At 42.4% G+C, this 21,808-nt stretch overlaps 1 protein-coding gene across 1 annotated transcript; it reads left to right on the forward strand.

Moving 5' to 3' along the window:
* Positions 1-14,956: 14,956 nt before the first annotated feature.
* T265_11988 (hypothetical protein) lies at positions 14,957-18,383 on the forward strand (the record flags this gene model as incomplete). Its single annotated transcript, XM_009178854.1, has 4 exons — positions 14,957-15,230; positions 16,149-16,387; positions 17,136-17,322; positions 18,079-18,383. The coding sequence occupies 4 exons, from the start codon at positions 14,957-14,959 to the stop codon at positions 18,381-18,383; spliced, it is 1,005 nt and encodes a 334-aa protein (XP_009177118.1).
* Positions 18,384-21,808: the final 3,425 nt, after the last annotated feature.

Genomic DNA, 21,808 nt, shown 5'->3' on the forward strand with positions numbered 1-21,808 from the left:
GGCTCCGGCCATCACCAACAACGAAGCACAATAAATACTCATGGGCGAAAATACAGAGTTCGCTAAAGTTTCTGCAACGTGTGTGAATAAGTTGGTTTGTCGGAAGTTCATCATTGACTTACCGGCTTGCAATTTGATAATTTTGTCATAAATATCTGTAGCGAAATCTGTGAGTCCTTCTTTGAATTGAAGAACGTCTTCCATATCTTTAGACTCCATAGTGTGCCTAGACTGCAATTTGCTATCACTCCATATATAGGTCTGGTTCAGCATTCCCTGCCTACGCGTTCTCTTCGGTCGGTGGCTTTACGGAAGCACGTGGCTCTGGTGGAGATGGGCAAACGGTATTTGATGTTTTCTACATAGTATGTGAGCAGGGTCAATCTGTCCGTTCGTCCAATCCCAGTCCCTCGATCACTTGAAGAAACGCAGCATCGTATGTTTCAGTTCTGAATGACAGTATCGAACACCAGGTCGATGAGTTTGGTGATACGAAACGTGTGCACATGTTGTGTTTGTGAGGTTCTCTTTCACGATTGCGTTTGTGTGCGCAGATGTCGCAGTGGTCGTCCTTTCAAAACACACACTATTCAGAAGGCTCTGCTAAACAATCGGTGTATTTCGTGGGTGGGCAGTTTGAAAAGATGAAACGCGGAAATGATGACTTCTCAAGAGACTAGATTGTTTAGATCACCAATATTTCATCTTGTATTAACTGAGTGATTGTTCCTTTTATGAATCTTAAAGATGGTGGCACAGGTACTGCATTGAACAAAATATAGCGGAAATCCACTGAGATCCTACTCGGGCTCTACATCTTCTCGGATTTGCCTGATTCTCTCGCTGGTCTGTTGTATTTCTCCTTTGATTGCAGTGGTAACGCAGCATTTGTTCCATTCGTCGAAATTACAATCGGTAAAGGAATTGGATAATCAAAAATTGTTATTCTTCCATCACCGCATGATCCCATCAGTCATCCTCCGTGACACTGTTCTTCCATCACCGCATGACCCCATCAGTCATCCTCTGTGACGTTAGCTGCTTCCTCTGAGATTCAGTGATCGGTGTAATAAGACCATGGTATGGTCTGAAGACTCAATATATTTACGACTGATCCCGGACCGCTGTGGGAGGTGGAAGATATTTGCATGATGCCTAAATACCATACTATGATTTCGTAACGCCTCAACAGATACAAGTGGCTTGCATCTCTGATCTTTGTAAGTGGCCGTTCTGACAACCACAATCCTCGTATGCATGAAATCACAAATTGTCTGGATTCGACATAAATCTTCAACTACTTCTGCTCAGAGAGAATCAGGAGTTCTGATCGTATTCTCGCTCACTCTGGTTTATTATCAGTAATTAGTCATAAGCCTGGTGAATTAACCCAGTTTACTAGCAATCTGAAACATCACAAATCATCCGTATTAGTGAACAGTTGCCAACTGGATCAACAAATATTTACTTGACACTAAGCGACTGTATCTTTGTTAATTAAGTCAAACTGTTATTTTCCATTCTGTCAAAACAAACAAGGAAAACGTGACAGCGATTATAACATTTGGACAGTGCTCGTCGGCCTCATACAATGCAAATGGCAATATGTGCTATATAGTTGCTTTAGAGATTGCAGTTTGCAGCAACCCTACCTATCCCCACTCAACGCATTCGCAGACCACACAGTTCACTTATTAGCTATTTCATTTGAAGTGAAAGTGTTCTCAGTGTTCTCACTGATTAAGAACGGACGTACACACGAGATGAAGCAACTGGAAAGAATGGTCCATTCTGTGATAACCGTCAGTAACAATCAACAGGTTATTTGAACCTATTACTCTAAAAAAAACGGAAAATCTCGTAAAGCAATCAGCGATTTATTAGGACTTGGCAAAAGTTCGGTAGTTTTTACCTTGGCCACGTTTCGCTTTTGCCACCAAAGCTTCATAAAGCCAAGTGAGCGGGCCACCAAGTTGGCCAGTTTTGAAGGCGGTAAGAGGACCAAGTAGAAAGACCACTTCCGATTAGCGCACTAGATCAGTGTTGAATAACACACACTATCTCTTGTCGGTTAGCATGGTTGCCTAAATCTTGCGTTGATGGATTCGTCCTTAACTCTTTCACCTCAAGGTGCTTCAGTTGTGATTCACCACTGTAGATTTCGTTGGTGTCTGTGAGTGCTACGACAATTTAGTTGGGAGGGGGAAGGTAGGTGAGGTTAAGTGGAATTCAGATGATGATTGCTTACCCTTCTGATAACCGCACAGCAGCACAAGTCAGCCCCACTGATCCAAAACCGTTCTCCGTTCCACGCCTCCTATTCTATTAACACTGGGATTTATGGAGATTTCTACCGCCTCGGCCATCAGCCTCTGTGGCATAGACCGTAGTCCTCGCCTCAAAACCTCAAAATCTTACGAATCTATTTTGAGTCCTGCCTACACTGCGTGTTTCGTCATTACCGAGTATTTAAGTAACGCACGATATCCATCTATGCACCTTAGTGGCCTGTTTATCTTCCTCCTGTGCTAGTGGAAATTATTGCACAATGTAGCTGATGGCATCGGTTCGTTTGATTCACACTGTTATTGCTTTCCATTCTAAAGCAACTCGAAATACACTTAAAAGTGTTGTGTCTCCCCAGTCAAGCACTTGACTGCCTGAGACCACCTCACTCCAAAGACAGCAAAACAGCCTTCAAATTTGTGTTTTGAGATACCACCCCCAATTCCGATCAAACATCACTTCAGGTGTCTACGGGGAGGAATTTTTTACCCAACCGAGACCGGGCGTTATGATTATTTTTCTTTGACCCACTGTGATAAGATGCTAATTTGGTGCGCAGATAAAAGCCCGCAGTCCACACCAGGTCTTTCAAATATAGCTGAGATTTCTTAGCCTGTCCTTCAGGAACTTGGACCTTAAGCAGGACCGAGCCTCCTAACAATCCCCATCTAATACGATCAAATAAACACAGATCCATCGCATTAAAAGATATGATTGAGGGACCATTTCATGATAATGCAATGACAGCTATATTCAATTCATACACAGAGACACGAATCGACCTTCGCATAGGCAAATCATTCAACTACAAACAATCAACATATTCTCCCCAACAAATATCAACCCCCAAAATGGGTCATTTTGCTCAGCTAGCCTGAAAATAATATTTAAACTGTAAGTTCTTGAAGCAACTCTACTTTAGCTCCCATAAGCAATCATTTGCATTATTCCTGATACGCAAATTTGCACGTTTACAAAAGTCACGATGTGAAATCTGTGTACTGAGCTTTTTCATGTCAACTGCGTCTGAACAAAGGCAGGAAGACAACTTTGTTCTGCTAAGCAAATATAGCCCACAGGACAACAGAACTTCGATTGGCCGGATCCCTTCTAGAACGAGCAAATAACGAAATAGTTTAAATTTGGCGACTCTGAAAATAATTTGGACAAATAATTTGGACGGTAACAGATTTTCTGCAGTGACTCACCATTTGGTCAATGAGGTCACATAAGTGTCCTCCTTGAAGCGGACACATATGCGCTCTTGCCACAACTCAGAAAATGTTCAGAGACTCGTAGTTAAGAGGTTTATTCTGAAGGTTGGTCCACTCTGATGTAGACTTTACAAATAAAGTAGTCTGTATTGACGACCAGTTTCTCAGAAGAATACATAAAGTTTTAAAGCCACGAAGCAGGACCGAGCCGCCGTTTGCCAAACAAAATTGGAAGAAATTGCGTTAGCATTCTCTGGTGTGGTTTTTCAGGAGATATTTCCGCTCCGAAAGAAGACCGCATTCAACGCTCCGGAAATTGGGGCGATTGGACCGTCTCTTTCTAGGTTACCTTTTCGCCAGGAACTTGGGTACCATGTTGTTGTTGGGTCCAGGTAATTCGTAGTCCCTTTCTGCCGAATGAAAGCTTGGGGTTTTAGGTTTTATGGGGAACGCAGTATTGTTTAGATTCTATCACAAAGCGTAGTGGCCGGAATTATTATTACCGCTATATCAGAGCCTAAGGTTATTTACGGCTGCGGAATAGCTCTTAGTGTATGGCATCTCTGTTGCTTCATGCTGGGATATTATTAGCCACGAGCGTAAATGGTTTACCTTCAAAGTGGACGTAAAGGTTTCCCGATAGCTTACTTTGCAAATGTGTGTGCGCATTTAGCCAAAATAGCACTCAGCTATAGCGAACTTCACTCTAATCCAATTCACATTTTTGATATACTCTACAAAACAATGAAGAAAATTTTCCCCTTCTCCCTCTTCGTTCCGGTGAGCCTTCATCCTAGTTATCCATTTTAACAAAATTTTATCATTATTGCAGTCGACGACGTAGGTAGCTAGCTTATTGCTCAACATGTCTAAAGTTTCTGACCAAATCCTACAGAATGTGTGTTATCAGCTGGGAACTTCCAGGCATCTGTGCTCCCATCATCCTGATCCTCACCACCAGCATTTCCACAAACACAGTCTCGTCTACTCACCTTTGACGATTCGGCAACCGTGTTAAAATTCTTGACAAACCGGCTTAAGTATGCTGTCGCTTCTAACCGGGAACTGCACAATCCTGGATCTTTACCAGTTTTCAGGGAAGTGTACTAAACACTCCGTGACTCCCTTTAGGCTCCAGGAGTGTCACCAAACTTTGAGCGAGTTTTGGCTTGACTTCGTTTATCCTGAGGCTAGTCTACACAATTGGCATTAATATGACTTTCAAGGGAACTATGCGCTCTGGTGCAGAACTGCTACACGCAACAACATCGTCCAACACCACAGCAACATTCTGTTGTCCGTTCTGTAAACGAAGTATCAAGCGCCTGAATGTACCCCTGCCAGACCAAACCGCATCCATCTCGGTTGATATTAGGCGTCTCCGACAATGAACGCCGTTTTCTTTTGGTCCTCTGACTTGACGGATTGTTGCCAGTATCGGAACGTAAGTCAAACACCGTGAACTATCGGGATTGCTGGAGCGAATATAAAATCTGCGTAACCAAAGGGATAGATACAACCCGATTCATGGTCAGTTCATTCAAACGCCGGAAATCCACGCGCAACAGGTGTTTCACTTACAATTGTTTCACAAACACAATTTGGGATTGTATGCACTGTTGGCTTCCTCAGGTTTGCAATTTAGCAACATCTCTTGAATCTGTATATGGGGTTCCTTCAGTGGATGTTGCGGGAGCTATGATATCAACTAACAAGTTACAAGAAAAGACATGACAGGACAGGAAAACCGGAACGTTCTCAGGCGTCTTCTTGCACTTTTATGGACATATACTGACTGTCAAGCAATTGTAAACGGATACTGCAAAGCAGTTGCACATGCTCCGTAATAAACCTTACTTCTGATTAGACGCAGTGAGGAGTTACGAAAAGATTGCAGAATAAACGCATTCCTCATCAGTTTCTTCGCAAATCTCACTTTGGCTGCAAAAAGTGACTTAGCTCAACGGCGCCACTGAGTGTATTGGCGCTTCACTTCTGTTGTTACCGCTGCATGTTTTCTAGCGACACAACAATCTATAATTTAACTGAATAAGCGGATTTAAACACTAACCCTAGTGTGGCTGTGTTTGGTGGGGTGACATCTGAACTTAGTCATTCTTGACTGTTCAGAAGGGTTGCCGGAGAGTTTTCATGAGATCTGCTAACTCGCATCGACCTTCGGTGGATGAGAATTCGCATTAGCGAAATATATTCATTTGCAAACTAATTTGGTCTTGCGAGAGACTCACCTGGAACCCTGCTGAACATTTCGTTTGCGATGTCTCCAGGCAACTGAACGTGCTGCACCAGGCCACCTCATGTTTCAGTTGCTACGATATCCGAGATATCGCGATACATGTATATTCCAAATGGACCACCCATAAGATTGCTGAAAATTCTTCGACAGCCCACGACCGGTTTCGCCCTTCTTGGGGCTCATCATATAGGCGCAGTCCCCAGGGCAGCACATTCAGTTGCCATCACAAACGAGATATTCAGCTGGATTCCAGGTGAGTCTCTCGTAAAACCAAACGGATTTGCAAATGTGTGTCGCTCTCAAAAAAAGGTCCAATTTGGGTTCAAGTAGAACACAAGGTTGACGAAAACTCGAGGACTGCGCCTACCTGATGAGCTCCAAGCAGAGTGAAACTGTAGAATTTTCTTTGCAGACCATCCCTTATTAGGACGGATTGCAGTGCGAGGCTCGCTATTCTCCGTTTTATTGCTCTCCTATGGATTTTCTGTCATGGCTACATTTTGTGGAACAAAAATTCGGTGGATGTAATTCGCTGGATTGCTGAAGCCAAGAAGACGGAGCACGATATGAATGGTGCAGCATTTCGTTTTTGTCTTCTTACCCAAGTTTGAACCGATATCCGATGGTGCATTATCGTTGACTGCTTGCCGTATTAACGAGAGCAGTGAAGCCCTTATTTTGATGAGTCCACGCTAAATTAAATTGGCGACATTTCTTGTTGAAAGCAAAGCCCAAGAGTTATTTTCCTTGCATTGGCGTGATTAGGTAGTTTCAATGTGGTTTTGTTTTGGTAATTGCCTACTTAGAATTACATTACCGGTTACTTTGTGTTCACCTTTAGCATGCAAGGGCAGTAGAATATGATACACGATGTGGACTACTATACCAACAATGTCATGTCTGCACTAAGCTCTGATTACGCAGTTTGCGTGGATCCCGAAGTGCCACTGCGAGGAACTTTGTACATCCTGTATAAACCCGTGTATAAGATGGAAAAGGAGGCGTGCAAGGGCTTGTTGCAAGCCGCAGACCAGTTTCTAATAAAATACCACAATTCTCACACGCACAACCATCCGCCAAGTTGCTAATATATCCATGTACGAATGATCAATTAATAAGCTACACAAGATGAACCTACATTCGGGGTGAATTTTCAAAACGCAATATCTAGACATGTGAAATCATTGGGCTTGTGAGATACCAGCCTTCCTACGCTCTACCACGGGCGGATTCCCAATGAGTAAATTTGCATCGGTCCACAGCAAAGATCATATCCTCCCAATGCAATAGTGCCGGACGCTTATAAGATTCGGCTATTCTGGCATTGCCGCAAATTTTCTCACGATTTTCTGACTAGATATAAAGGAAAATTTTAGGACTGTTAGTGCAAGCATGGGGTCTGGTAGCTGTAAACATGACATTGAGTAGATCCATCAAACCCGCGAATAAAAACACGCCATGCCTCTATGCAAATGAACGGTATTACATTAGCAACAACAAAGTCTGCATGAATGAGAGAAATGTGAGCATATTTCTATCCTATAGCTGATGTCTGATTATGGAACCGGGTTTCATCTCACTTTTGACAATTAATATACAATGGGAGACACGAACAAAATCATGGCGTGGGACAGATATTTGACGTTCAAAAACACCAAGAAGGAGTGCGATAAAAAATTCATTCTAAAAGGTCCATCCAAGAACGCATATTTTCTCACATTTCATAACCCATTTGGTGGACAATGTCAGATTATAAGCGAAAATGGAAGTCACCAGAAAATCCGGAATCATAAGCTACACCATTGAACAAATTCGGTGTAACCGTTTGACTACTAAGGACTTGTTAGCGGTGTATAGTTGACATGTGATATATCAAAACAACTGGTATTTACTTCAAAGTTGGAACAATGATCAAGAAAATTGATTAACTAAGCGACCTAGTAAGCATATTCCAGACAAATTACACAAAAATACATTGCTCAATTACTTAAACGTTAAATCCAGTCCCTCTTGAACAGACTTGCAGCAAAAAGTTGCGTTATTTAGAAAGACATTAAAGCCACTGTTCTTGTGCTGGGACCGAGACGATAATTCGAGCAACCACCAAACCTAATCATTCAATTGGGTTTTTTATTCATTGTGAAAAGAATGTCTGAGCTCACATTTGATACATCATAAAAATATCATCACGAAACACGGTGGACGAAAAACTGTGAACCTGACAAAACTATGCATAAATGCAAAAGCGTAATGACGGTCGATGGAATGTTTGCAAAGTGCACTTCAGCTTACACGGCGTAGGCTCAGTGTTGGGAACAAGAAGGAAATGTTTGCAGGTTTATGCGTGTCCGCGTACACAATGAGACCCAGTATGTTCTAAGAGCCTTTCCTTGTTGAGGATTTGCGAATCTGAACCCATCTTCAATAAAATCATCAGATAAAATTTCATGTTGAATGAAAGTTGAGTCTGTTTTCAAGATTGACGGACATGGGGATGAATATGATTGATGTGGTCATTTCCTAAAGTGAAGCAGATGATCTGAGCGTTGGTTTCTCGTATGCCTCTCAACTAACCAGCGGTTAGTTTGTTTGATTCTGTTATCAGCTAATTCCACTCAGGCCAAAATTTTCCAAGTACAACTCGGTAAACGAGTCGTCGCAATCTGTGGCTACCGGGCAGCAGTCCGCTTCATGCAGTCTAAGTCTGAGGCACACATTTCGGGTGAGTTTATTGGATACTTGAGGACGCTATAACATTACGGTGGTTTTTGAACACACTACTCAGCATCGGTTTGTTGTAGTCATGTGGCCTTCTTCTTAAAGGCCTCCAAATAAAATAGCCTGTCTCTACACAAAAGCTGGTTCCAGTCGTTTTGTTTTAACTAAATACTTGTCATCTATGGCAACACCAAATAATTTATCTGTTGCAGCGCAATCTGCTGGCATAAAGTCAATCCCTTGATGGTCAGAACGAATTTCAATACATTTTAAAACGAGCTTATCGAGAATTTGTGGCTGGGTAGTGTAAATTTGCGTTTATTTAGTGTTTTTTGTCGCACGAATAACCCTGATCGGTGAAGAACTAGCATCGAATGAACATATTCCGAGATAACATATGTAGTTGTTATCCAAAGCAGCATCTGGAATTTGAAGAATCCTTTAATCAACGAAGTGTGAATAATTCGTGAGGAGTAGAGGGGTGCCTTCAGGCAACCAGCAGGGCACTTTGAGGAATGCTGTTTGAGCAACAACTTGTACTCCCAATTTACACTTCCAATCCGTTGTTTCACCATGATGCCCTACTGCAATACAAGTTAAAGTGGTTCTGTGTCGGGATGACAGCTACGCGCTGCGTTTAAGCACAATTTTAACACCAACCAGCGATGCACTGTGTGGTGATTTTACTCTTTTCGCCGGTTGTAAAGTCGGTTGAGAGATATTTTGCTGCCAACGAACTGCCATTCGTGCGCTGAGAACGGGTGTATTACTTAGTAAAATAGTAAGGTGAATTATAAATGGTGAATATGATTCCATGAACAAACGAGAGTTGAGCTATTGAAATTGAGGCAAAATTAACTAAAATAATTATGTGGGTATTCATCATGATGTTTCCCTGCTGGAAGTCAAGCACGCGAAGTTACGATAATAGGTGAATTTGAAGCAACTACGCTTTTGAAGTAAAATCCTAAGTTGGGAAAGCTTTCATATATGGTGCAATTAAATAAAATTATTAAACCAACAACGAATCCCACTGAAATTAATTTTAGGAAGAACGCATATACCTTAGTGTTTACCAAAATTTGTCCATAGCCTGTATATAGGTTGTGCCCACATATACCGGCCAATACATGTCCAATGTAAGTGAAGGATTTATTCGTAAACATTCGACTTAATACTAACCAAAATATGAGTAGTTTCATATTTTCCCTCATGCATCACGAGTCATATTATTGATGCAGCTTACCAAATTGGATCTCCAGTGTACACATATCTGCTTGTGGCAGTCCGGCGTTTCCGACACTCTAGACCAACAACTTCGTATCAGATACCAGCTGAGTGCCCTTAGAAATCCGAGAAAACATTTTGCGACTACCATTTTTTAGGCTGCAACATCAAAACGAAACCTATTGTAAATCGCTTGACACAAGTGGATTTTCCGACTACCATTCTTCAGGCTACAACATCGAAAGTGAAACCTCTTGTAAACCGCTTGGCACACGTGGGCACGTCAAATAAGTTGTCATGACCTCAAAAACCTGACTACTCACCGTCAAGAAAACAAGAAAAGTCAATAAAATTGTCGAAAATATGAGGGTTGAAAATTGTGATCCGTAAAGAATTCTGTTTGAACATGCAGACCGCAAGTAGAAATGACTGTGAATAGAATAAACATACAAAAATACAAAAAATAGCTAATACTCGTATTAGCGAAATCCGCTGAAGAGTGTCAAATGCATTTAAATGTCGGTGCTTTCAGGTTTGATCTGGGAGACCGACCAAATTCATTTGACTCTGCGTGTGCGGATGTGAGATTGAATAATTTACCCCAATACCAATGATCCGATTCCCTTTTCAATAAGGAATTAACACACTTCACTTCAGTGAGTAGAAGTTCAGTAACAGCCCGGCTAGAGATGAGAATTCTTTGAATTTGTTTTGTTTTATGAAATAAATCATTAGAAGTTTCGTCCATCCTGTCTGGATTCATCCTTGCCTTTACTTCTGCAGCCATCGCCTTCTGATCTGCCAAGTGCGGCAATAGATATTGGAGATTGTTCGGAACCAGTGATCCATAAGTTGCACGCATCGATTGGGTCTCTAGTCCAGACATGACTTCGACGATGATAACCGGACAAATTAAGGCGATCGAACATGTGGAAATTGAGAACGAGCAAATATTATGTTCATCACCCAAGCCAGTGGATTTCGCATTCCAGTCTGGCAAAATGAATGTGCCACATTGTTTCTCTGATATAAACCCATGTGCACCCTGGAGGACTTATAGGATTATAGCGATCATATACTGCTGTTCAATCTGAACTGTTCTGTTTCTATAATAAGTTGACTTTTATCGATCAAATGTTATATGATAATCAAACAATTTACATTGAGGTGTCTGCGGGTCACCGACTTCAAGTGTCACATTACCTTTGAGTAAGTGATGCTTATTTTACTGTTACTACAGCAATATTACGACAGCTAGGACAGATGATGGGGCGGAAAGCAGAATGGAGTTCGAAGTGAGCATTACATCGGTTGATATTCAAACTCGAGTAGGTGCATGGTAGACTACGTTTTGAGGTAACTGCGTCCAGGTAAACAAATGCTATGTCGGGATGCAAGCCGAAGTGTTCCCCTGCTATCAGGATTATAGAATTATAGCGATCGTATACTGCTGTTAAATCTGAACCAGTTGTCAGCTCTATTTCTATAATGACTTGAATTTGTCCATGACCACCAAATATTATATTATAAGCAAACAAGTTACATTCAGGTGTCCGCGGTTCACCGACTTCAAATATCACACTACGTTTGAGTAGCGTTTGAGTACGTTTAAGTTCGAATAGCGTTCCAACTGATACATGAAACTGCCTGTGCGCAGCACATTCGGTTGCAGAACATCATAAACGAGAGATTCAGTTCAGTCTCTAGTGAAAACCAAAGTGATTTACATATGAAATGATGATGAGCCTCAAAAGGGGCGAAACCGGTCATGGGCTGTCGAAGTGTGTTTAGCATCTTTGTGAATAATTTCCTAGTTCAGGCATCACCTCAAACATCACGACTAGATACATTTGGGTTATTGAACTTTCGAAATATAATCAAAATCAAATTTTTTGCTCATCACCCAGTCTATCAAAACGAACGGGCCGCATTGTTGCTTAACAACCAACACAATGTCTAGGAGCAGCATCGCAGGTTATTTTTGGATTAAGTGCGCCCAGGTCATCGAACGTTTTACGGGGATGCAACCAATTGTCATTTAAGATAGTCATCATGCTTCACAGCGGTGAAGCATTGGTGTTGAACACTGATGTCATGCTGTCGTTGATGATGATGATGAGATAGTCATCCAGTATGGAAGCTACATGCAACGTAGTTTGATATCTCAGTTCCAGGGAAATCAACCGTCTCGGCAAGATATCTTGTAATTTAGCCATCACTCTGAGGTAACACCGCCAATTCGGGGTAATTCAACTCGCAGGAAAAGTCGGCGTTAGCCCCTGACTGAGAATCAACAGTTGTGCCATAGATGAATAAATTGCTTTACACATTCGTTGAAAACGATTCGGTGTTGTCAACCTGTGTCCCATTTGTTACTTAATGGATATCACAAACCCAGGCCTTTCGATTCGACAGGAATTCGGTCCTCAGCTGACCAATATGATGATTGTTCTAATGGTCACAAAGTCACCTCACGGCTGCGGTTTCATGATCTACCTGGTGAAGCAAATTTTACCGAAGATTTGTTAGCTAGCCCAGTAACGAATTTCGGTCAACTCCGATGAAACCTACAGGGATTCTGATCAGTTGCCTCAGCATTCTGATTCCATTCTCCATTGCGCAGGGTAAGCATTCATGCACACTGAATCAAGATGAATTAAAAGTTGTGTGCGAAAAATTTAGCTCTCCGGTCGTTTTCTCAGATTGTTTATTTTCCCTCAGTGTCCAGTCTGTTAAGCAAACAAGAAACAAGTTGAAGCCAAACACGTTCGCATAACACTTTGGTTACTAATTCGGAGACGCAAATTACTCTCTCAATTATCATGTCCTTCTGAACCCCTGTTTTTTCTCTCTATTTGCACAAATAAACCTGAAAAAGCTACACCCGTGGAGTGTGAACACTTGCACCGCAGCGTTTTGCCTCATTTGATTTAGTGGAAGAAATACAAGGCAATTTGAAGTTCATCCAAGTTAAAATGCTTTATTAAGATGGCATTGTATTACTTTATCCTTTCGTCAAGCTGGTGCAACACTTAATGTGTTAGAAAACGCCAACTTTTCGGTTTAGAAGTAAATCGCGACCAACAGAACGTAGCACCAACACTCATAGCTATCGTCTTGTTGCTCTACCAGCAAGGCCAGTTCTTTTTATGTTGTCCGACATAATGTAGGTGATTCCTCGTGTTCATTCAAAGTGAAGTCTTAAACTTATGTATGTCGGGCAATGAGAAACAAATACCCTCAGGCATTCGAAGAATGGACAGCACTCATACGCAAGAATTCCCCCCGCCATTTGTAGTTTACTGATTGTCGGCGACAGATTGCAATACATAAAATTTCCTTATAATTGTCACCCTGACCTGTAGAAGTTAGGAAACGGGGATTGCCACCTTGTCCGGGGTGAGAACCCAAGCTGTGGTGGTCACTGTTTGCCAGTTTAACGACGGCGCGCCATCTTCGGCCTGTGAGCATCAAGTGGGATTTCGACCGGGTAGAGGCTGCATCGACCACATATTCAGTCTTCGTCAGGTGTTTGGGCAACGCCTTATGTACATCCGATCCACAATGTTTTTTATAGCTTGGTTTCATAGACGCGTCCGATTCTTGTTGTGGTTCAGTTTTGTCGGCCACAGTTGCCTAAGAAATTCGTCAACAACACACCATGAGAGTGTGCACTTGAGAGTGTATGGAGGGCTCTGTAGAAGATTCTTATCAAAAAACGGTTTCCGACAGGAATGTAAACTCTGTCCTCTCATGTTGAAATTCTTCGTCGATGCAGTACTGGTGCGAACAGTGGAAGTTCTTCAATACCCGGGAGTTTTTGTTGGGAGACTCGTAGATAGGGTGAGCACAGTCAGTGTCATCTTTTAACTTAAAGAAGGGTGTGGAGCAATCAGCTGCTCCAGGTTGAGTTACTCGCAAAACCTTAAAAGTCAAACCGTTCAAACAGAGTTTTATCAACAAATGCGGTACTACGAATACTACAATAAAATAATACAAGTATAAAAATGCCAAATCGTGTGACTAGGCCGGCTTGTATACACCAGTTTAGGAACGGCTAATTCACAACGGGACTCCAATGTCCACATTGATTAAATGCAACCTGGCAACAGGATAGAAAAACCACAAATTCGTTTAAACAACAGATGCAAGCAAGTTATATAATTAGCTCAGTGCAAGAATAAACTTAACCCAATGAGTGAAACTTCTCTCTGAGAAGCCTTTACTCGAGGAGCCAGTCAACACGTGTGACCACCTGATGTGGATCCCGTGATTGAAGGATAAGCGGCGCTATATCCTGTCTAAGTGCGAGTTAATCACACTGCTGATCAGCCACTCGTGGCCGAACGGTTAAGTGTTCAGACTACTAGCCGAGAGGCTCTTCGGAGTTTCGTGAGATGCGCACTGCTGATGAATCCCGATAAGGATGAAACAGCTGTATGGTGCTTCTCGGCTTTTCAGCATAGATTGGCTTGACTTACAGGACGAAATCTCCACAAAACTCCCAAATCTCCTCACACTATCAACAGTGAGATTACTTTACAATACCGGCCAACCTAATCGTGCATGGAACGGTATCTTGAAATCACCTTGGGGAATACTAACCAGAGGAATATTGGCAGGCAAATGAGCTTACTGAAAAGAATTCCAGAATGCCGAAAATTTACTGGGACACTCAAAATGGAAGTAGGGAAACCGTCAAGTATCTAGATAAAAAAAGACAGCTTCCAACGAGCGTGCAAGCAGTAAAGCAATTCAGCAACTCCCGGTGAGTGTTTAGGGACCCAAAGAAGCACAGTCGACAATGACGAGTGTGCAGGCACTTTGTCAAACCACGGCCAATGATGGGCATTCACCAAACGCCGATCAGACAGCCTGCATTAATGTCAAAGTTTCCCTTCAAACACTGCGAGGCGCTTGTTCGAAATAAAGCTCTTTTTTTCTATGTTGGCGAGTCTTTTCTCAACACCAAAGCACCGAAGCAAGGACAGCGGTTAGTTATATCAGACAAAAAACAGCGATTTGATGAAAGATCCTCTAATTCGTTCTATTTCATCAAAAGTTTCCTAATTTCACCCATTCAGAATTATTTAAGCCAGACAGCAATGCCACGACTGTGTACACTGAATTACAACGAAGGACTAATTCGCTTCATTGACAGCATTCGTCCAGAGGTTGCCGGATGCTTACTCGACTTACTTATGGTTTTTTCGTTTATACTTTGACGTAGAGAATGGCTCGCCGTAGAAAGCACATGCGTCGTACAGCCACTCGATACTATGCACCTCAGCCTTGTGATTTCTGGTTTTGGAACAGGAGCCTCACTCAGTTCCAACCCGTACAGCATGCATTCTACGTTTTGGAAATACATGCTTCTACCTCCGTACATTTCGTGGAAATAAGATATCATTATATCTCTAATGAGAAACGGAAGAATGACATTCATCTGAAACCACACATTTGTTTCATCCGTGTCGATTATACGCGGAGTACTCTCGTTTTACACTCAACTGAGGCTGAGCGGAATGGTGGCTGAATTAATGATCGAAAGATATCTATTATTAATCAGGTTTCACATAACTATCAACAAACTGGAAAGTATATTGCGAGTGAAATTCTTGGGCAAATAACTGGAGAAGAACAGAGTTGCAAATAGAACAGCCACACCAGCCACAGAGTACAATGGCAGATAATCGCCTAAAATAAGTGTTACACAGGTGACCAGAAGAAAGGTAAACCCAGTTGAAGAACATGTTTTTACCTAATCGACTGTCCAAACAAAATTTTACTGTGTAGTCTGAGAAGAGGGTAACACCAGATTTTTGAATTTCTCACAACCGTCTTGTAGGTCATGTTGACCTACTGTACATAGTCAAAAGAAAAATAGAATGGTGGCCCTCGGAGAAAGAAGGATATATAAGGAGGCCGAGATTTGAAAACCCATCTGGTATCTGTGGAGGAAAAAGCCATGCATCCTCAGCTGTAAGCTACGCGTCTTTGAGTTCGTTTCTTGTGCTACGATATCGCCTGATCTATGCTATCACTTCTGTCTTTTCTCCGTCACGCGAATGGGGCGAAATTTTTCCGCATTACAGAATGACGTGTAGATTCTGACTCTTGGAACCAACCACGAAGGACCTCTCAAACATTTTATCTTCTCAACCTTATAGAGATGTCTGTATTTCTAGGATCATCCACCTGAAAGACGTTGAGTATCTTCACTATAGTTGTGGTGGATGATAGGTTGGTTTCCCCGTTAATTTTCAGATTTCCGAAGTGCATACCTCAACTACTGGTCCTAATATTTACCGCTGGTAAGCTTACAATCCCATATCCTTTTACTAATTCCCAATGTTCTACGAAAAATTCTTATTCATCGCTCCCTTTGTGAGACACAACGTAGGTACAGTTCACTTTTGACGTCTCCTTTGATTGCACCGTTTCAGGTCTGACATTTGTTGATGTCGCACTCGTGGATAAACGCATAATTGGTGGTACGAACGTGGTTCAAGGCACCTACAAATGGGCGGTGAAATTTACTGTTTTGTGGAGTGACCAGAACTCATCTACCTGTTCCGGTAATATTTTGTCAAATAAATGGATACTAACCGCTGCTCACTGTTGTGTTGATGCGCAACTTAAAATTGTTCGTTCGGTCATTGAAGCAGGGAACCCGAATGTGGCGGTAAGTTAGTTGTGTACAGAATCTCGTTCACTGTTGTGCCATTCCAAGCTAATCGTCTCTACTTCTAACCTATTTATTGTAGGTTGATGCCCTCACTGCCTACACGTACGTTTACCTTGTAATCATTCATGTGTGCTCTAGGTAAACCGCAGTCGTGTTTGCACCTTGAGAGTATTTTTGACCGCATATTTCATCGTTACGAATTTTCACTGATATAATGCATCATGTGTTGTTCTGAAAGAGTGCCCACTCATACCTCTTCTCTTCGAATTCGCCCCTGTGATGATCGTGGACGTCTACGTCGCTGCTACTAATTCCTGTCTGGTCGAAATGCTCCCGGGGACTTCGCTCACAGTTGTTCGGCACCCAGAAGACAAAGCTCATCCCGGATCTCCCACCGTCGTAATACAGAACATGTTAAATAGTCTAAGCGTTCCTAACTCACGATTTGTTGAGCGTTTCACGGCGAACTGTCGAGTGCTGATACAAAACAGCACGTCGCTGCACTCTGTGTCTAGTTATGGGTTCGTGCATCATCGGTGTGCGAAACATCGGTGGCATATAACAACCGTGAAACATGTACGCGGTTTAGGGCTGCAGGTGAATGATGATCGTTCCCAGTGTAATCGTAATCAACGCTCTGTGAACTGTTTACTATTGATCTTGATTCCTCTTTTCTGCAACGGACGGCGCCAAAAGTTTTCGACACGAAGTTTGTGCGCAAAAGTACGGAGTGAATGTATCTAAGTTGGTTTGCGTTGTGGGGACAGGTCAGAGTAATATTGCACTCTCTTTGTTCATTCTCCACAGTAATGCAGTTCCACCGAACATACAAGTGGCACATTCGCCAACGTGTTATCCGCACGAAAACTATACTAAAAATAAGGGTGAGTTTCGAAGTGAAGCGAATTGGCCTCGTGAAACTTTTTGTAATGGTAATATTAGTAATACTATTCGACTTTTTGCGGGGTGCGGTGGGGGTGAGAATTAATCACAACGCGAGCCAATCAGTTGCGAGAGCTTTCACCTTATTAAACTGCGCACTACTGCTTGACGCAAGTGAACTTCTTTAGTATTGGCGAAGTAAATTAGGTTGCACATTATTCTAGTTTCCACTGGAACCCAGTTGAATCCCTCGTGGTAATTTTTATGCACATTCTTCCGTTGGAATTTCTCCTTCGCCTGATTTGGATATCACTAGTTAGGGCTGCAAAGCACGGGTATTCCTAAAGCGGTACGATTTCCAAGCTGATATCCAGCTGTAGAAGACTGTAGTGCATGATTCATCAGAAGGAGAACATTCATTCCGTTTGAAATAAATGATGATTTGTAGTTACCAAAATCATTCTCGTGGAATTCATGTAAGATATCATAATGTTTCACCAAATCCGGATAGGAAATTTGATCACACACGTCATGCGTCAGAGCTCTCTCGTGTGTGCTGGTCCTGACTCAGATGTCCCGTTCGGATCTCACATTGCATAACTTTGGATTGCTCGTTTAGGGACAAGCATGGCTCTCTGTGATTACGATGAATCATCCACACGCAAGATTGTATTTCATTCTGATCAAAATCAAGCAAGTTTACCTCGGGAATTAGAATGGGTTTTGAGATCTGGTGCACGTTGTTTTTTTGCTTTACTCATTCTGGTTGTGCGCATCAATTTGCATTTTCTTTTCCTCTCACACAGACGCATATGATATCGCCCTTCTCAAATTATCCACACCATTGGATCTCACGCGACCAAACATTAGCATCGTAAATCTCCCCACCACACAAAATTCCACGCTGCCACAAGTGAATGATGCGGGTGTTATTGTCGGCTTTGGAATCTTCTTGCATCCTGACATTGACCCAACCACCGGTCAGTTAGCAACATTTAAAGTTGTGACACAACAAAAATGTTCGCAACTCCACGGGGCGTACAATCCTACTTACAACTTTTGCATCGACGACGAACTAACAAGACGTGCGATGCCGGTTAGTCGATTGTAACTGTTTATTTGGTTGTCTTCGTGTGCACCCAGCTACCTGTCCGGGCGCAAACTTTGTGACCGAAGTCTTTCCACGTAATCGCACTGTTTGAGCAAACGTATAGATATCGCATAATCGTGGTTGATTTTCTTTGTTTATCAGAATTCTAGAACCGATGTGTCCGATGATAAGCTAGCAGAGGTTGTCTGGACGTTTGAACGAGGTCGTTGCGTGACGCTTGCCTAGACCAATGCATCCAAATCCTGACTGCATGTTTCCACTTACTAGATACCTGGCGTTCAAATACGTATTTCTTTGGTCTCAGTGTGTTTTGTACACCAGTATGGGGAGAATCACATTGGTTATGAAAACTACTTTCACTGTCCGGGTCTTCACAGTGTTGGTATCAAACTGCCTGGCCTAGGATTGTCCAAACAATAAACGTGCAATACGTAGTCTCAGTTGCATTAGACTTTGCAGATTCATTCCACAAAATGAAGGTAACCAAACTGGTAGATTACAAAGACCCTCTACAGGAAGTCTTAATGTGTAGATAGATGGATCGGAGGAATAGTTAATGTGAAACAATGAAGGTGAGTCGAATTTCGTTGGTTTTGCATCAGAATATTTGCATCTTTTAAAAACGCCACAGGAATTACGAAAGACTAAACATTTGGAAATTCCCTAGGAAGCTTTCGACTCTAGTCTTCCAGACATATCCTAATCAGGTGCACGGGTGTTCACAGAGAGAGAACGCACAGTGAAACAATGCATCAATCGAATTTATTCCTGTGTATATCGGTGAGCTGCACGTTCACTGTAATAACCGACTACCTTCGATGACCAAGTGAATACCAGATAAGTGGAGAAGATCATCAGAGTACTGCACCTAATGACGAGAATGGTAAATCTGAGAAGAATGTTTCTGTCAGGAAGATCTCTTCGCAGTTAAGTCCGTTTGTTTTTTCATTAAAAAAACGCATTGGCAATATTTGTGATCGATGATTAATGCCTTCTCATTTTTGATTCCAGGGTGACAGTGGAGCTGGATTCGTGAGGAACTATCCACAGAACCCAACTCTGTTTGGCACAGTGTCTAGTGGTTGTTCTGACAACTCGACATGCATACCCACAATGCTGGTGCGCGTGACATCACAACTGGCTTGGATTCAGAATAAAATGTCAACCATTCCGTGTTGTACATTGTTGTAGTGGGGTGATCAAATAAACTGATGGATACGCATCACTGTTTTCCCTATTCAAGACATTCGAGTGAACACAATCTCGTGTGTGCGAGAATCGGGAGATTTGATCCCATTCTCGTTCAGTCCTATTTAGAACTAGCAAATTGTCCCATGCCTGATGCATTCAGCTAGTCTGGTATGAAACAGCAACATTGCAAAGCATTATTACTGCTGAATAATCTTCAACTGGTCCGGCACACTTTTATTTAATTATTGGCACCCGCATTGTCGTAAACTAAGTTGAAATACTCGATCACATTCCGTCAAAACGGCGGAAGCATGTAACTGGGAATACAACCCCGACTGTATGAATTTCCGTGTAAACCTGCATCTTCATTGATGTTAAAGTGACTTTGAAAGGTGAATGCAGCAAACTTGTCATGATTAGTGCATCCATGAATGAATGAGGCAAAAACATTAGCACTGCGGGAGTTCCATGACCGGGGCCACCATCAACCTCGGTTCAGAGTCAAGTCAGGTTATATTAACCTAGCTCCGGGTGAATGCGCTCAGTAGTGAACTAATCATCCTGCAATTTTTAGCGTTTTGTTTCGTTTGTTGCACACTAATGTTGACTCTTCATGGCCTACTCTTGAAGATGAAACGGAACATTACCAAATTCCGTCGCGAACGATTGGAGACTAAAATTTTCCCAGACTTACCTTGAGATATCACTCAGCATTTGAAGTTAGTTTATCCTGAAATTATGTCAGATATTTCACGGGGGTTTCATCAACCCTCAGATGCATGAATTTTTCACGTGCCCTCCCAGATTGGGGCCACTTGTCCCTGAAGCGCAGGACAGCGCAAAGTGTAGTGATTCTCCTAGCCGTCTTGGTAATTACTCTGGTAAACTTGAAGTCAATCGTTCCGGTTGGTGTGCTTTAGAACACCTGATCAACTTGGTGAATATTCAGCATATCCGTTTCCATTTTGGTTGCTGATCAACAAGAAAAAGCCCATCCCAAGTTGCAGGATTCCCGCCTGGCGTTGAAGGTGGTCGTCGGCATTGCAATTGAAGAGAGTGAACGATTTGTGTGCGACAATTTGATTGAGGCGTATGCGGACGGGGTTGATGGAAACGTAAGGCGTCTATGTTTGCAATGGAATGGTAGATTTCCGCCAGTGATTTAACAGAAGTTCTAGATTGCTCCTACCCCGGCGCTACATACAAATATCAGTGGTCACTCGCTATCTAGCCCCACCTCATCACAACATACGAACTGACAGACTAAATTCTGTGAGGCCGGGTTTGAAGTCAGGAGGAGATGGCTTTGGTTCTGGTGCCCACTGGTATAACTTCCGATTGGATTGAATTGAAAAGGAATCTGGGGAAGATACTAAAGGTTAGGTCGTGCTTGTAGAATCAGTCACGATTTACCTATAAACAAACGACCGTATGCAGTTTGAGGTCTATCAGTTTGTATATTGTGGGGTCTACCACACCTTGCCAAGTAACTCTGGCCGAACTCGGATGAGCATCGTTCTGCATCGTGACGTTATTCGGGACTCGTTGATCCTCAGGAAGACTTCTGCTCTCTGTAGTTTCAAATGGTGTAACAAGAACTGTCACACCATCATCCCGCTTCCATACCATTTTATTTGATTTTACACTGGAATTTCACCAACATCAATCACAGATCCTCGGTCAAATTGATTGTTTCTGCTCCACCGATCTCCTGTCCAAAAACACCGAATCGTTAAATGTTCTAAGCATACAACTAATCGTCGCATTCTCCCGCCCTCCTCCTGTGCTCTCTCGACGGAATGGCGCCACTCTATCTCACAGCGTGGATCACTTACTTATACAATAAGTGTGTTTATCCATTTCATTGCATTGCGTAGGAAGTTCATACTCTAACTTATTCACAGACGTATTCAAGGAGCCGACAACATCAGCAGAGTTGTTATCAAATCATCGATTATACACTATACACTATACAGTGTGCAACGTGTATGCAATATATATTTCGAGAAAAATCAGTCTGCATCTGGCATTGCTGCGTTCGGTGAAGGCGACAAGTAAATACTACAAATTCATTTGACGAACATCGTCCGCGTATTAGTCCCAGTTTGGTGCGAAAACATGCCCAACAAACACGGGCACCGCAGAATCACATACGAGGGCGAAGAATAACGGGTGATCGACAGAAATGGTCTCAGGCAAGCGAGGACTAAAACTCTGAGTAAATAATGTCGCGG

This window comes from Opisthorchis viverrini (genome assembly GCF_000715545.1).
Source record: "Opisthorchis viverrini unplaced genomic scaffold opera_v5_694, whole genome shotgun sequence".
In the NCBI taxonomy this organism is placed as follows: Eukaryota; Metazoa; Platyhelminthes; class Trematoda; order Opisthorchiida; family Opisthorchiidae; genus Opisthorchis; species Opisthorchis viverrini.